The sequence below is a fragment of the Magnolia sinica genome, chromosome 4 (genome assembly GCF_029962835.1).
Source record: "Magnolia sinica isolate HGM2019 chromosome 4, MsV1, whole genome shotgun sequence".
Taxonomy (NCBI): Eukaryota; Viridiplantae; Streptophyta; class Magnoliopsida; order Magnoliales; family Magnoliaceae; genus Magnolia; species Magnolia sinica.
The window spans coordinates 106337063-106353268 of NC_080576.1; the positions used below are offsets into that span (position 1 = coordinate 106337063).

The 16206-nt window shown below is 40.8% G+C and overlaps 1 protein-coding gene across 3 annotated transcripts; it reads left to right on the plus strand.

Annotated features, from left to right (window-relative positions):
- The first annotated feature begins 609 nt into the window (after nt 1–609).
- LOC131243671 (uncharacterized) lies at nt 610–13672 on the plus strand. Of its 3 annotated transcripts, XR_009170173.1 has the most exons (6): nt 610–746; nt 7389–7573; nt 8778–8866; nt 13277–13293; nt 13355–13406; nt 13538–13672. XR_009170173.1 is itself a non-coding variant. In XM_058243173.1 (3 exons), exons 2-3 carry the CDS (start codon nt 7403–7405, stop codon nt 8847–8849), a joined length of 243 nt encoding a protein of 80 aa, XP_058099156.1. In that variant the 5' UTR covers nt 610–746; nt 7389–7402; the 3' UTR covers nt 8850–9099. The 3 variants fall into 3 exon arrangements, 2 of the variants coding, with proteins under 2 accessions (XP_058099156.1, XP_058099157.1); XM_058243173.1 differs by lacking the exons at nt 13277–13293; nt 13355–13406; nt 13538–13672 and having other exon boundaries at nt 8778–9099; XM_058243174.1 differs by lacking the exons at nt 610–746; nt 13277–13293; nt 13355–13406; nt 13538–13672 and adding an exon at nt 2390–2472 and having other exon boundaries at nt 8778–9094.
- The last annotated feature ends 2534 nt before the right edge of the window (nt 13673–16206 follow it).

Genomic DNA, 16206 nt, shown 5'->3' on the forward strand with positions numbered 1-16206 from the left:
TGAGGGGCCACCGTGATGTACATCTTATATCCACGCCATCCATCCTTTGTCAGCCCATTTTAGGGCATGACTCCGAAAATGGAGCAATTCAAATATGAGGTGAACCACAGCAACACACCCTGAGCACCCTGCTCCATGGCTCAAGTGGTAGGCAGAGTGAAAGATACCTTGTTTCAACACTAAGGTCTTGGTATTAAGCCTAGCGGGGGTGGCTAATGGTAGAGCTGGGCAAACTTGGCCTGATCCGTTGGATCCGACTAAGTTCGACTTGGTTTGAGCCGAAATGACAGCTTGAATCGGTTCCAGCAGCATCAGGTAGATCAACCCTTAATTCAGTCAAGGTTAGGTCATAGTTAAATCGGACCACACCGGATTCAAATTCGATTCGTTTGGAGCTGATCCGATTAGACCGAACCGGACTAGACGTATAATTACTATTTTACCCTTATATATATCCAAACCGATCTGATTTAGACCGAACCGGACTTAGACGTATAATTACTATTTTACCCTTATACATATATATATAAAAACTATTTTTATTTTTATTTTTATTTTGAACCTTTTACCCTACTCTCCCTCTCTACCAGGACGCCCGCCGCGCCGAACCCTAAATCCCCAAACCCTCTCTACCCTCCAGAATGCAGGCAGCCCGGCACGCTCGTCAGCCTCAGGCCACTCACTCACGCTCGTCAGCCAGGCGGCCACTCCAGTCTCCAGGCTCCACTCCGCTCTCCATTCATTAGGTAGGAGACCCACTCACACCTCCTCTTTCTGTATATTCATTGCTTATTTGTATATTGTCTTCATTATTCATTTCTCAGCTCACCTGCTTTATTGTCTGTTTCTTTCCTGTTTATCGTTGTCTTGTTGAATAGGCAAGAAATCAGTTTCTTCTCTTTTAATAAATTCATTTGCAGTAAGTTCCTTGTAGTTTCCGTGGCTCTTCATTGGTCTTCCTACATGCTATTTTTGAACATTTTCAGTTTCCTGATTGGGTTATCCCTTTTGAGTTACAGGTTCCCAGATCTATTGATCTTAGGGTCTGTTTTGTCTTGTTGAATTTGCAACCTTAATTGGATTTCAATCAAAGTACAATTTGTCAACATCCTATGTGCGCCCACTGAATTCCGGTAGAATTCTATACTTCTTTGAATCCGTTTGCATCTGCCTATCATCATCCCTTCTCTTCAGATATCTTTTTCACTTCCATATTCATAGGTGGTGGTTCTTCAGGTGGCCCTTTTATTTTGTTAATGTCACTATCACCAGCATCGTCATCTAAGCCTTGTCCCAGCTAATTGGAGTCGGCTACATGATTTTTCTCTTGTTTTGTTTTGCTAGTAAGTATTATCATACCAGAAATTCCTCCCCACCATCATGTACTTGGAAGGAATTCATTTAACTCGGCACGCATTCTGCAATTATGATGGAAAATAAAATGGACCGATCCGAATCTGGCATAATCCGATCCGACTTGGTTTTCCTTACCGAGTTGGACTCGGATTGGTTCATGCCAGTATGGGTTAGGATCGGATTGAGTTAGATGACCCGGACTTGGTCCTGGATCGGACCGAGTTTGGGTAAGGCCATGTAGAACTTGGACCGAGTCGAGTTGGACCCAATCCGATTCGACTCGGTCTGATGCCCAGCTCTAGCTAACAGTGACAGTGGGGTGCACTAACAACCTAACAAAAAAAAAAAAGTGAACATGAAACACTGGTGATTGACCGTTAAAAACTTCCTGTGGGCCACAAAAGTTTTGGATGAAAAACGGATGGTTGGCGTGGATATAAGACAAATACGTCACGGTGGGCCCCACAGCTAGAGATACACCAAAGCGACGTCCCTACGCTATACAAAGGGGTGTTAAGTTCAGCCGGGTGTGACCATGAATACAAAAATCCAGACCATTGCTCTGTCACGTCCCACTGCGGATGGACCCAATGCAAACTTGCCCAGAAATCTTCCTGCCCAGGAAGCTCATTATTGTGTAAGTACCCATGGCATTTCTCCTGATACTTTGGGCAGTGTGATGGACGATACTCTGGCACTTAGAAATCACATACATTGCTCACAAGTAAAATAAACTTTCCAAATTATGGGCCCCACTTCCACCATATCACGAACTGAAAATTACTCTTATTTGATTGTCCGACTATCGGATCGGTGGACATCTTTTTGGACAGTTAAGAGTGAAAAACATCCAATGGTCCTTTCTAAAGTGTCATCTAATTGTCCAAACCTGATTTTGGGACTGGCTCAGAGCGAGAGATGTTTGCATGATATATTCGGTTTATTTTCAGTTTAATTATGCCATGTGTACAATTTCTTAGTGCATGCGTATCAAGCGTCATGCTCTACCAGAGTATCAAATAACTCCCCTTCACGAAAACACCCTAGCCATCACTCTCGTTATTGCTCTACTGCTCGGGACCGAAGCGTGGGCGGACTCATCTTCTTCTTCCTCAGGTTCTCATCTTCGTACTTCTCTCAATTTTTGAATCCAAGAATAGGGTTTTTTCTTTCTTTCTTTAACTCCCTTCGATTATTATCCAATCAAAACCTATTATTTAAGCTTATTTTATTGTTTATGTTCAGATTGATTGCGAGAATCACGTTAGTCAGAGTTTTAGATCTCATAAGATTGAAATTGTGCCATGCGATCCGATGTAATTTTGGTTGCGTTTGGATGTGTAAGTGACTTGAATTGCGAATTAGTTTAATCGATAGGAAGTGAGGAAAATCGATAATGGGTCTGCATATTTGCAATGAGGAAGTAGTTGTCGTATTGCATTTTGTTTTTTGTTTTTGTTTTTGTTTTTTTTGCTTTTTTTTTTTTTTTTTTGAGTCCAGCTTGAAAGTGTTGTAATTGCAATTTGTGCTACCGAGCTTTGATATGCATTAGGAAGGATATTATAGCTCGTTATTTCTGCTTTATTAGATTAGCGATTGCAATTCAATTCAATGGTGCAGCCTAACACGGCTTAAGGGTTCTTGATGCATGTGCCCGGCAAAACCCTACTCTTCATTTATTTGCAATTTTGTTTTGTGTTTGTTTTTGTTTTTGGTGTTCTGTTTTGTTCTGCTGGCGAGTGATAAGACGATGAGCACAATATCATGCAAAGATGATGATGATGGGGGCAAGTATCACTCATTGGGAGTATGGTAATCCAAACCTCTCCTGTATGCGGCAGACATTAAGGTTGTTCATCAAATGGGTTCCACTGGGTGTGTTTCTTGCCTAGGAATCGTGTCAGTGCAGTTATAAGCTGGGTCCTTAAGTTTTAAGTGTCATTAAATGTGGACCTTTGGGCTTATTTTTTTTATTTTTTATTTTATTTTAACTGTCCATTTCTCTTTTTCATACAGAAGTGGTTTTCATGATCACCAGACTGGCCTATTTTCGGGCCACAACACATCACAATGTCATGCAAAGATGAAAATTGGGAGTGTATGGTTACTTGAGAGGATAGTTATCAAAATTATACTCTTCCCAAGTATGCGGCATTGCAGTGTCTTCAAAAATGAGGTGGGGACACCCCGTGTCTTCAAAAAAAAAAAAAAAAGAGTATGCGGCATTGCAGTCGTTCATCAATCTGTCCTGCTGTGCATGTATCTTTGGTAGGAATTGTATCGATGCTGTTAAATGCTGGGCCATGTGCGTGCATTAAATGTGGACTGTTAGCCTTTTTTTCCCCCTGTTTGCAACCGTCTTCTTTTTTAATGCAGAAGTGGTCCAGCTGATCACCGGACTGACCTTTTTGTGGGCCACCACATCACAATGGGGCCCACCCAATGATAGGCCTCGGATCTTGCATATGCATTGGCACATTCGAGGATAGTAGGATTCGGGCCGAGTCGACTCGATTAACTCGCTTGACTCAGTTCGATAAAGCTCGTCTCGACTTGGCTGGAAACTGGGTTCGGGCCGAGTTGAGCTATTTTTTGGGAGCTCGAAAAAATTTGAGCCGAGTCTGAGCTGGACTGAGCTTGATTCGACTCAGCTCGGTCCTTGGCTTGAACCCGACTCGGTTCGACTCAGTTGACCGGGTTTAAATACCTGATCGGTTGTCCAGAGCCCTAATTACAAAAAAACCCCCCCCTCTCCCTTCTCCTCTCGGTTCAGCGCCCTTCCAGAACCCACCCCCTTTTCTGCTCTCTCTAATGCTTGGCCAGTGGCTGGACCCTAACCCACCACCCCACCCATTTCTCTCTCCCTCTCTTTATCTGAAGTTTTGGCCAATCCCTTCGATCCGACAAGCATCGAGCTGGAGCCCTCCTCTGGTACTGTCTCTCTCTTTCTCTCTCTCTCTCTCTATTTTCCCCCTCCTCTTCCTCCGAACTTGGCTCAAAAGATCGAGCTCAAACTCGGCTCGAGTTGCTGGCCAAATTGGGCCAAGCTGCCGACCAAACCGGGCTGAGTTGGACAGTCAAGCTGGAGGACCTAGCCGAGCCAAGTTCGAGCTGGGGTTGGCTGTTGGTCGAGCTGAGCTGTGCCAAGCTCTACTCGGTTCGACTCGTGTACAACTCTACTTCCACTTCTTTTGCAACAGTGGATTTGCAGACTTGGATGTTTGGAACATCGATCATGGTTTCATTTGCTGTTCTAGATTGGCTTCCATTCGTTGCAGTGTCGTCTTTGTTGCTACTCTCCTTTGATCGATATCCTTCGATTAACATTAAGATGGGACCAAAGTGTCCATCACAACTTTGACGTTCATTGTAGAATTTTCCGATACGATCGTTAAGTGACTCATCCTTTTGGTCACCTTGGCGCTTGAGTCTTCTACCGTTTCATCATTTGATTCCAATCCATTGACTTTTGTTGATTTATATGTTAGTTCTTTTGTTTTAATTGATTCCATTGTTGATCCATCATAAGGTTATTCGTAGATCCATTGATCAATCTAATGGCTGATTACTCATGAGCATCACCTTGGATTGGTATTTTATCTCTAGCAGATTCTCTTCCTTCGGAGTTTTAAGCGTTGCTTCCTTAGGTTCCACTGCTTGGTTCGCTTCCTTTTGTTCTTTCTTTTCCTCTTTTGAAGATTTGGAAGATGACCAAAACTCTTTAGACATTGGGTTCATCATCACTTTTCTTCCATCCATCATGAATTTATATGTATTTCTTTTCTCATAACGGCTAGCCTTTCAATGTTGCATCCACGATTTTCCTAGTATTAAGTGACAGTTGCCTGTGGGAGTGACTCTACACCATACATCTTCAGAATACTTTTCTTGGAAGGAATAGGTTAAAGATATTGTCGAAAGGGATGCTCTTCATACTTGGGAAAATATCCCAATTACAACAATTTCGTAATCACTCTTCTATACAAAGTTTTCATTACCATTTCTATCGATTGTCATTTGAAAAATGTTTCCATCCACTGCCACTTTGGTTTTAAACGCAAGGTTGTAGCAAGCACCCGATCCATCGTGACATCCAACTCTTTTATCATCTATTGGAGCGTCTTCATCACATCACTTGACTTTCTAAAATTTGGTTTGGGTAATGGTGAAGCGCCGATTTGGAATTAGGGTTAAAATTCGGTTTCAAGTTTGAGAAAGATTTGGGAATGATGAGAATTTAGGTTACGGAATTTGGGGATTTTGGCAAATTGAATGTTTAGGTTAAAGAGAAAATTGGAAATTAGCAAATTTAGGCTATTTTTTGGGGATTTTGGCACATTGCGATGTTAGGTTGGGAAATTTTGGGCAATTGAAAAATTAGGGTTTGGGAATGGGGAAATTTTGTGGGTTTGGTAAATTAGGTTTTTGGGTGAATTAAATTGGGAAAATTTGTAAACCCGGGATTGGATAAATGGGGAATTTTGGGGATTGGGAAAATCTTAGGGTTTGGTGATGGGGAAGAATTGGGTAATAAAAAAGGGAAAGAAAAAGAGAACAAAATTGGTGCAACCAAATCGAATAAAGAGAATATTTTGGATGCGCACCTCTTTTTTTTTTTTTCCAAAAAAGAAGAAGATCAAACCATTAAATTTATACATAGATTCAACAAAAAGGTAAAAATAAGGGTTGCCTATTAGTATCCAACAACCTACTGGCTGCTATGCTAGTAATCACTATAAACCTTAGCTCTTCTTCTACCATAGGCATTGCATGCCAAAGGGAAGCATCAATTGCTATAGCCCAAGAAAAATATCTTTTTTAATTCCATCATAACTCCTTAGAAAAGGGCCTTTATATATAATTTTTCTTAAAGCAATAGAAAACCCTAATATATTCCTATCCATCTATTACTTATGATCCTAACTATCTATTTTCACTAAAAATATAAAAATGATCAAAATACCCTTGAATATCATAACTATATAGGCTCTACGTAAATTGTCCAAAACTAACTTAAACGGTATTAGAAGCGCAAGATCTTGGGCTCGTTTGAGAACTAACTCAATAGTCTTTCAAATGCGACCAATTTCATATCATCCGGACATTTTTGATACCTGAAAAGTAGTTTCCTGCCAAATACGCGACAAAGTAATAAAGGAAAATTGGTTCAACCAAACTTATCTCTAACAACTAAGTAAATGATTACTAATGTTGTCCATAGCACACATTAGGACCACTGATCTTCTATCAAAGTTGTTCAAATCTTCAATTTAGATAGTTGGATGGTCTAGGTACTCCTTGATCATGACCTATGGATGGGCCTGATCATTGATCGGCTAGCCTGTGTGGTCCAAATGCATCAAATCATCTATTCATTGTGATTGTTTGGGTAACATTCATTTACATTTGTGGGAAGAATGCAATAATAGATGTTACAGGGACGAAGCCCATGCTGGCACGGAGTGCAGATGGGCAAGGAGAGAACTAAGATATGGAGGATGGCGATGCTTGCCATTTGGTGGTTCGTGTGGGAAGAACGCAATAATAGATGTTTCAGGGACGAAGCCCATGCTGCTCAGTTTGTTGCCTCGAAGGTGAAGAAGGCCCTGATCGAATGGGTCGCTCAGGTCGAGACGCTGAAGACCATTGATTTGTTGTTTTTAGGGGCATAAGCTGAGCTGTCTTGTCCTGCTATCTCAGCAGATCTGGCTCCCTCAGTTTTTGTTTCTGCTTTTCTGTTTTTTCTTTTGTTGCTTGTTCCGTTTGTTTCGTTTCCTCTGTTTTTCCTTTTCCTTTCCGGTTAATATAATCATCTTTCATCTTTCAAAAAAAACATTCATTTACATTTGGGTCCACAATTAAAATAGTTGGGATTGAGTTGCATGGCTAGTAACCCCAGCTGCGGCCAAAGCTTCAAGGAGAAATTTGAAATTGCATGAAACTAATCTTCAACTTGCTTCTGCTCACCATTGGATGTTAATACTTCTTTTGAACTGATTAATACTCATGATGTTATCATCTCTGGGATGTAGGTTGAATTGGAAGGATGGGCCGTAAGGCTGGGGCATTGTATATAAACCCGAAGAAGTTTTCAAATATCAACAAACCTTGCATGCAGGAGATGTTGGCATTCCTCAATTGTTTGTCTCTCAGTCAGAATAATGATGAGAAATGTCAACGGCAAAAGGAACTGTTGAATGCCTGTATGGATGCTCAGGTGCTTGATCTTTTCTTGCCTTTCAGTGTTGGGTTACTATTTAGAGTTTGTTTGGATTGTTGGAATTCAAAAAGTAGATTTGGAAAGGAAAAAGTCACATATGAGGAAAACTGTGGAAAAGGAAGTCTGTGAAAAAGAATCCTGAGAAGGTTGTTTGTTTTAGTTTCTTATATGACTTTCAGGAAAATGTGGAATGGTTAAGGGTCAAAAAGTGAAATCCATCTCTCAAAAAGTGAGGATTGTCAAGTTTTTAAGAGGAAAACACTTGTGTTGAGTAAAACCGTGAAAAAGAATACAGTTTTCCATAGGTTATTTCATTGTCGCATAGGCCTGGCAATGGGCTGGGCCCGGGCTGGATTTTGAAGCGGTTGGGCTGGGATTTTTGGATTGGCCTATTCAAAAGTTTTATTTTGCAGGCCTAGGCTTGGATCATTTCCAGCCTTATTGTTGCAATCCGCAGAAAACATCACATCTGCAGAAAATGTTTTCTTGTCCACAGTTGCTCTTTGACTTCCACCAATCCAATGCCCTTATTCGGCACACAAGCACTCAGAAATTGTACATGCAGTATACATTGTCTCAATCTATCCAAATTGTGGGACCTACCACGGAGAGGCCACGACCTCTAAGTTGGTTCGATTGAATGATCCTAAATTGTGATTAGTGGACATAGTTTGTAGACCACTTACTTTTTTTTTCTTTAAATTTTTTAAATTGATTATTATTATTATTTTATTTCAACCATCTATTAAATGTCCAACAATCGTCCAGTTAGAAAATTGAGTCAGTGTAACTTTTGGTTTTTAATTTGAGCTACTTTTGCCACATATACAATTTTTTAGTGATGTGTATCAATCATCCCCTCTGCCAGATTTTTAGTGGCTTTACTTCCATAGAATCTCTATTTGTTGATTCTAGAATTAATAATTGGCTCAAACATGCACTTCAAATGTGGACTGTTGGAAAATTTCTTTTAACTGTCCATTTTGGCATCTGCCTGATGAGCAACCGGCCTATTTTTTGAGTCACGGGATCTACACCAGGCCCATCCTGATGGAGTGACTTGGATTGTGCACATCTTGGTGTGTTTGTGAGTGCATTTAGCAGGCTCATGATTAAGATCATTGGAGCTGTACTTTGTTCCTTTTAATTCTGCTTGCTCAATTGATTCAAAGCTGATTTGTCTGTGGTTTTACTTCTGCAGAGTGGAAAGAACAGAAAGGCTTGGGGAAGCATCAATTATCAACTACAGAGGCTTAGCAGAGGAAGGAGATAATTGCACTTCTGTGAATGGTAATATCATTTCTAGGATATTCTAACAATGTGAACTACAATCCATTTGTGAGTTATTTCTCAATTTGCACTAAAGCATTGGAGAAAAACAAAGGTTTTGTATGGAAGTTTTTTTTTGAATCAGTAGCTGGGCTGCATATTTATCTATACCATTGAAATAACATGAGGAAAGAAAAGCATTGTGTGTCAATTGCACAGTTGTGTTTGACTTTTAAAAATGCTGGGCTTGGCGGACATCCGTTCCTTTGGTGGGCATGACTGCGGTGGATGGTCTGTGTCTCAAAACTCGCACTGATTGGAAGAATCTAACATGAATCAGACTCTTTCCTGTGAAAATACATCCAATCCTTGTCCTTTGAATGGATGCTGGACAAATAAAGTGGTATGATCCAATCATGAATGGAGAATCATTAGGCTTGGAAAGAAAGGCCCTTTCTTGGAAAGAGATTTTGTTAATCATGTTTGGGGGTTAATAAATTTTTTTTTTTTTCCTCAAAAATTAACGAAACTTGTATTGAAAAAGAAAGCTAAAGAACAAATACAAAAGGCAGCAGCCAGCCTGCTGAGATAGCAGAAAAGCTAGACGCCTAGAAACAAAAAGGCGGAATCCATCAGAAAATCAACAAGAAAACAGACTACAGAAAATCCGTTCCTTTTTTTTTCAAAGTCACTGAAAATCTGTTCATGACCTTCACAATGCCCCCAAATGCAAATGGATGACATTTCCATGTAATGACTTTCCATAGGTGGTCATTTCCATGCATCTGAATGACTCCTGGCACTAATAAAATTGCACGGTGAGTAGGGGGTGGTCCAGGTAGGGCTGTGCTGAGGTCATAAGAATTTCTGAGTCCTGATATAGCCTGGCCCAGCCCATCCCCCTCTAGTCCCTGTAGTTCAATTGTGTTCAATAATTCAGTCTGAGCTGAACAAGTTGTGGCCTTAGTTGTCAGGCCTTAAAATCATGCTCAAGCCCTGCCTCTCTGGATTCCACTGCCTTTCAGAGTCCTTTTTTTTTTTTTTCCATCCATTTAGTGATCAAGAGAGTTTGTTTTGTGTGTCCCGTTCCTTAGTCACTGGATGCGCCATGTGCACCATGGTTGGATGAATGGAGCAACTCGTCTTCTTGACACTACCATGGATGGATCGCGATATGACAAAGAATTAATCTGAATCCATGCCCTGATCACTGATTTATCGTTTGTGGTAATTAATAATTAATGGTCCACCATGGTTAAAAAATGGTGGGAATCTTTTAAGGCGGAAGGTCACCCGGGATTCATACTTTTCCAGAAATTGCATTTACTAGAGAGAAAATTGGCGTGGTGGAAGGAGGAGATCCACAGTAAGCAGGAAGAAGAAACAGGTGCCATCCTTTCTAAACTCCAATCCTTACATATCAAAGAGGAGGGACAACTTTTGTCTACAGAAGAGTTCGCAAGAAGGGAGATGCTCACAGTCCAATATAAAAGCCGATTGAGGGAAGTTGAGATCAAATGGAAACATCGTTTAAGGGCTACATGGCTAAAAGGAGACAATAACACAAAATTCTTTCATGGAATAGCTAGTGCAAGGACAAGGGTGAATAAAATTCATAGCGTGGTAATGGACGGTGTTAGAGTGGAAGAAAAAGGCTCAGTGGTAGAGGTCATTGTTAACTTTTACAAGAATTTGCTGACCAGTGAAGGTGTTGTATGTTCGAAGTTAGATAATTTGTCTTTCCAAACCACTTCGCCTGAAGATGCAGTGGTGATTGAGCGCAAAGTATCAGAGGAAGCGATAAAGGGCGTCATTGATGAATTAGGTAGAGATAAGGAGCCAGGACCGGATGGAGATAGTGTTTTTTCAAATTTTCTGGAATACGGTTAAACTGGATGTGGTGGCATTCATTAGTTAGTTTTTTTTAGAAAGGCAAGTTGGCGACGGAATTTGGCGCGCTCTTTATAGCATTGATCCCAAAGAAAGTGGGAGAGGAAAGCATGAAGGACTTTAGGCTGATAAGCTTGATTGGGGCCCGTACAAGATTCTAGCCAAGATCTTAGCATCAAGACTTAAATCTGTACTTGGGAAGATTATCTCTAAATTTCAAGGCGCGTTAGTGGAGGGAAGACAAATCCTGGATAGTGCTCTAATGGCCCATGAATGCTTGGATTCGAGGCTTAAGAAAGGATGTGGAGGCATTGCATGCAAACTAGATTTGGAAAAAGGCATACGATCATGTTGAATAGGAATTCTCGGACTATATGCTCCGAAGACTTGGGTTTGGTGAGAAATGGCGAAGATGGATATCCATGTGCGTATCTTCGGCCAAATTTGCAGTTCTTGTAAATGGATCCCTGAAAGGTTTCTTCAATTCAACAAGGGGGTTAAGGATGTGGAGGCATTGCATGCAAACTAGATTTGAAAAAAGGCATACAATCATGTCGAATGGGAATTCTTGGACTATATGCTCCCAAGACTTTGGTTTGGTGAGAAATGGCAAAGATGGATATCCATGTGTGTATCATCGAGCAAATTTCTGGTTCTTGTGAATGGATCAACAGGGGGGTTAAGACAGGGTGACCGTTTATCGTCACTTTTATTTGTCATTGTTGCAGAGGCCTTGAGTAGAATGTTGGAGGAGGGTGCATCCTTACATGCTATAAGCAGGTTCTGGGTGGACAGGAGTGATCTTCAAGTCTCGCACCTCCAGTTTGCAGACAACACTGTGGATGTGTGATGATAATGAAATCCATGCTGACAATTTGAGGAAGATTATATGTTGCTTTGAAGCGGTATCGGGTCTAAAGGTAAATCCACTGAAGTGTGAAATGTTGGGCATTGGTATATTGAAGGAAGAATTGGATAGGCTGGTTGTAATATTCAGGTGTAAGGTGGGATTTTTTCTGTCCACTTATCTCGGACTTCCTTTATGCATTGGGAAACCCCCTAAACACTTATGGGATCGAGCAATTCAAAGATTTGAGAGGAAGCTGTCATCCTAAAGGCGACATGACTTGTCGTTGGGAGGGAGGTTGTTGCTGAATTAATGCTGCTCTTGCAAACCTTCCTCCTCATTACTTCTCCATCTTTAAATGCCAAACGGGTGTGTTGAAGAAACTTGATAAATTTTGAAGGAATTTTCTTTGGAAAGGTGAAGAGGAAAAGAGGAAATTTCATTTGATGAATTGGGATGATGTTTATTGACCGAAAGAAAGAGGTGGAGTGGGAATTAGAAAATTGGCTCCAAGAATAAGGCACTGTTAGGCAAATGGCTATGGAGGTTTGGAACAAAAAATGACTACTTATGGAAGCAGATTATCATCAAGAAGTATGGGTTAGACAAATCGGGGTGGTGGTCTCGAAAAGCTTCATTGTATAAGATTATGGGACTTTGGATGGCGATCATGAAGGAAGAAGAAAGCTTCAAGTCCGGCATGAACTTCTCAATAGGAAACGGGGAACGTGTGAAGCTTTGGGAAGATACTTGGTTGGGAACTTGTCTGCTCAAGGAAGTATTCCCGAAACTAGCTTCAATTTCTTCACCTTTGGATATCTCGGTTGCAAGGCGTTTTTCATAGGTAGGTCAATCTGGTTTGTGGACACCGCCTTGTAGAAGACACTTGAAGATGGAAGAGGAGGCCAAGCTAATTGATTTGTTAAACAGACTCTCAGGTATACAATTAAGTGAAGATCGGGACGCAATGACATGGGCATCGGATAAATCTGGTTCTTTCACGGTGAGATCTTTTTACACCATGTTAACAGAATCTCAAGTGGCTAAAGACCCGGTGCATTCCTACTTTGTATGGTTTTGTGGCGCTCCAAGGAAGGTCATGGCTTTTGCTTAGTTGGTGGAGTGGAAGAAGGTCCTTACCATTGATAATCTCCAAAAGCAAGGTTTAATTATAGTCAACACATGCCTTCTTTGCTGGAAGGACAATAAGTCGGTTGACCATCTATTTTTACATTGCCCCTTTGCAAGGGGAATTTGGGATAAATTCTCTTTTATTTGGGACTTCATGGGTGATGCCAAAATCCATCTCTGAATTCTTCCAAGCATGGCGAGTTGGTAAAGCTGGGAAAAAAAGTGTGGAGACTAGCAATGCTAGTGGGACTGGTTGATATGGTAAAAAAGAAATGCTCGATACTTCAACAATAGATCGGGATCGGCAGGAGTCGTCGCTAAGGAGAAACACTCGGTGATCGAATGTGCTACAGTTTCTGTCAATGGGGGACAGCCCTCTTGCTTCTGAGTGTTGGGATAAGCTTTAATTGTAATTAGGGAGATGTTCATAGTGTATATAGTTTCTTTCTTTTTCTGTTTTGTAGTCTGTTTTGTTTTTAGTTGCCATTTTCTGCCTTTCAAATAAAGTTTCTGTTCTCTCTCAAAAAAAGAAGAAAGGTTAATGGTCCACATTCATTGTAAAGGTGGGCACCTGTTGATGGCTTGGATCATCGGGTTAGCATGATTTTTGAATCATGATCCATCCATGGCAGTGCCCAGCAGATGGATGATCCTGATCATCTGCCACGGCTGGGAGTTGGCCTTACCCGTGAGGTATGCACTGTGCATGCAAAATAAACTCTTATCTAAATGCATCTTTATTTCTAGTTTTTTATTTTATTATTATTATTTTTAATCTCTACACATGCCCACCCATCATGTGTTTTTATTTTGATGGGGTCCAGGAATCCAATTGTAGCCAGTAGCCATAGTTTCATGATGGGAAGCGTCTAGCAGTTGAGCACTGCCATATGGATGGTGGTGGCCCCAAAAACATGATGAATGGATGATCTTGGTGATTTGTCTTGCCAATTGAATGCAGACTAGATGTTTTGTTTTGAAGCCTAAGTTTGAATGCCACCATTCAATTGTTAGCATGGGATGCAGTATGATAGCAATAATACACATGCATATAGACAGTTGTAGTTGTATAGATAATCTCTTAATATATGTAGTTCTCTTTATATGTTGGTTATTCTCAATGAATAGGTGAAGATGCTTTGGACAACATAGTCCCTAAGTTATTCATGTTATTCGAGCCATGAATCTATCATCACAACTGTCTATTGTCAGTTCACTGATGCTCCATCCTTGGTTTGATTGAATGGACTGAATCTGGCAATCTTTCATTGCCCCAATCTTGACATAAAAAGTACAGCAGTAACTGAATCTACCAATTTCACCTCTCACTGGATCCACCATTGCTGTATCAAGAAAGCCAACTCTGTTTGCCATCATCATCTTTGACCAAAACCCATCATCCACTTCATCTTTGTCTCCTTTGTCAATGTCGAAATACATCATACAGTTCTATCACCATACGCATTTGAGATTTTGGCCACCACCATCATCCAGATTTGTACAAGCTCAGTTGATATCCTGTCTCCGAAAGACAACTGGCTGCCTGATCTTGCATGACATTGCAGGAAATTCCATCAACATAGCTGGATCTCTGTTTTGCAATCCATTGCTGGTTCGTCATCACCTTCAATCTCAGATCTGGGGGAAGATCATTACCATCTATTGTCTGCAATCATCTTTCTTGCATTTGTCGTTTACAAGAAGCTCACCCTGTGATCTCTGCTCTTCAGTTCTCTGTTTTCTGGCAGATCCTCGAACAGTGTTGCCAGATCTGTATTTTCTGGTGTCCTTTCTACCATTCATCTTCTCTACTAGTTTTTTTAGCCACTTCCAATATCATCTCTAAACTCATCTTCAGTCGATCTCCCAGCACCACCAGCAACCTTAAAGCCACTACCATCTAACGTTTTCACCAGATCTGCGAGATATGTACTAGATCTGTGTTATGTTACTCAGGCTGTTCTGTTAGTCCCAATCACATGCCTGATTTGTTACTCCGGTGATTCCTGTGTCAGCCATCTGTTTGAACTCTTATCTTCCACATGATTTTCATCACCAGATCGGTCATCTTGATCAGATCTGTTATTGCAGCAGAACTTTCTTCTCATCCACAGCTTGCAACATATTTGACTTGTTCCCTGATATTTGCATAGCCATCAACACCAGCCCTACTTATTCAAATCTTTCTTCAGCTGTTTCCTTGCCGAAATGGAGTTTTCGCAGGATCTCCTACAAACTGGATTTTGTTCTTTTGCTGGTGCAGTGGGGGAACTATTTTGGATCTGCTCACCTGTTACCATCTTCTCAAGCTGTCCCTGTGGATATCTTTCCCCATCCGTCTTCTCCAGCACGAACCCATCAAAACCATCATTAAATCTGCCATCTGTCTTTCATTGGCCCTGTTTGTCACAGATGATAATTCAGAGCTGTGTTGATTTGAGAATAGGAAAAAGTGAAGGTGAATCATCTCCACCTCATCATCATCATCATCAAAGCCTTATCCCAATTAATTGAGGGTCAACTGCGTGAATCTTGTTCCATTGTTCCACTCTATCAAAGGGCCAGACATTCAGTTAGACCATATGTCATCAATTCTTTTCATACTATGTCTATCCATGTCCTTTCGGGCCTTCTCCTTGTTCTATTAGAGCCTTCAAATTGTACAATTTCACTCCTAATTGGTGCAGTTCTTGGTCTTTGTTGCATATGACTAAAGCATCTTAATCTACTTTACCTCATCTTATTACCTATTGGTGCTACATAGTTCCCTTAAATGCATTCATTTCTAATCTTGTCCACCCTCGTCTTGCTGCTCATCCATATCAACATCCTCATTTCAGCTCCACTCATCCTATGAACATGTTCTTCTTTAACTGCCCAATAATTTGTGCCATAAAGCTTAATTGGTCTTACACCTATCCTATAAAATTTCCCTTTCAGTTAAGAGGGGAATTCTCCCTACCTCTTTATTATTATTATTATTATTATTTGGGTTAGCTTGTTAGTACACACCCCACTGTCAGTCCACACTCCACTGCTAGCCACCCCCACTAGGAATCGCTACCATGACCTCAGGTGTTGAAATGAGGTATCTTCTCTCAATCTACCACTTAAGATATAGATCGGGTTAATAAAACCCTAAACTAAAGTGAGCTAAAGCCCGATACAAGATTAAAGAAGTTGGCTGAAGTCCAAAACTAAAACACTAACACTCCCTCAAACTGGAGCAATGATGTCTCACAGCTTGAAGATGAAGAGATGAAATTGCCTTAGAACATCAACAAACTCTTCCTTGAAGGAACGTGAGAAGGAGAGTAAGACCCACAACAAGCTTGTCTTAAATAAAATGACAGTCAACCTTGATGTGCTTGGTGTACTTGTGAAAGAAAGGATTGGAAGCAATGTGAATGGCTGCTTGATTGTCCCAAAAAAGAGGTTCCAAAGTAGAAGTATTAATACCAAGGGTAGAAAGTAACACATGCAGCCAAAGAAC

What these genes read in the sequence shown, in the direction of transcription:
- LOC131243671 (XM_058243173.1), top strand. Translation starts at nt 7,403, where the DNA reads ATGGGCCGTAAGGCTGGGGCATTGTATATAAACCCGAAGAAGTTTTCA. An exon ending in ATGCCTGTATGGATGCTCAG is followed by an intron (nt 7,574 to 8,777) that starts GTGCTTGATCTT and finishes TTACTTCTGCAG; the next exon opens with AGTGGAAAGAACAGAAAGGC.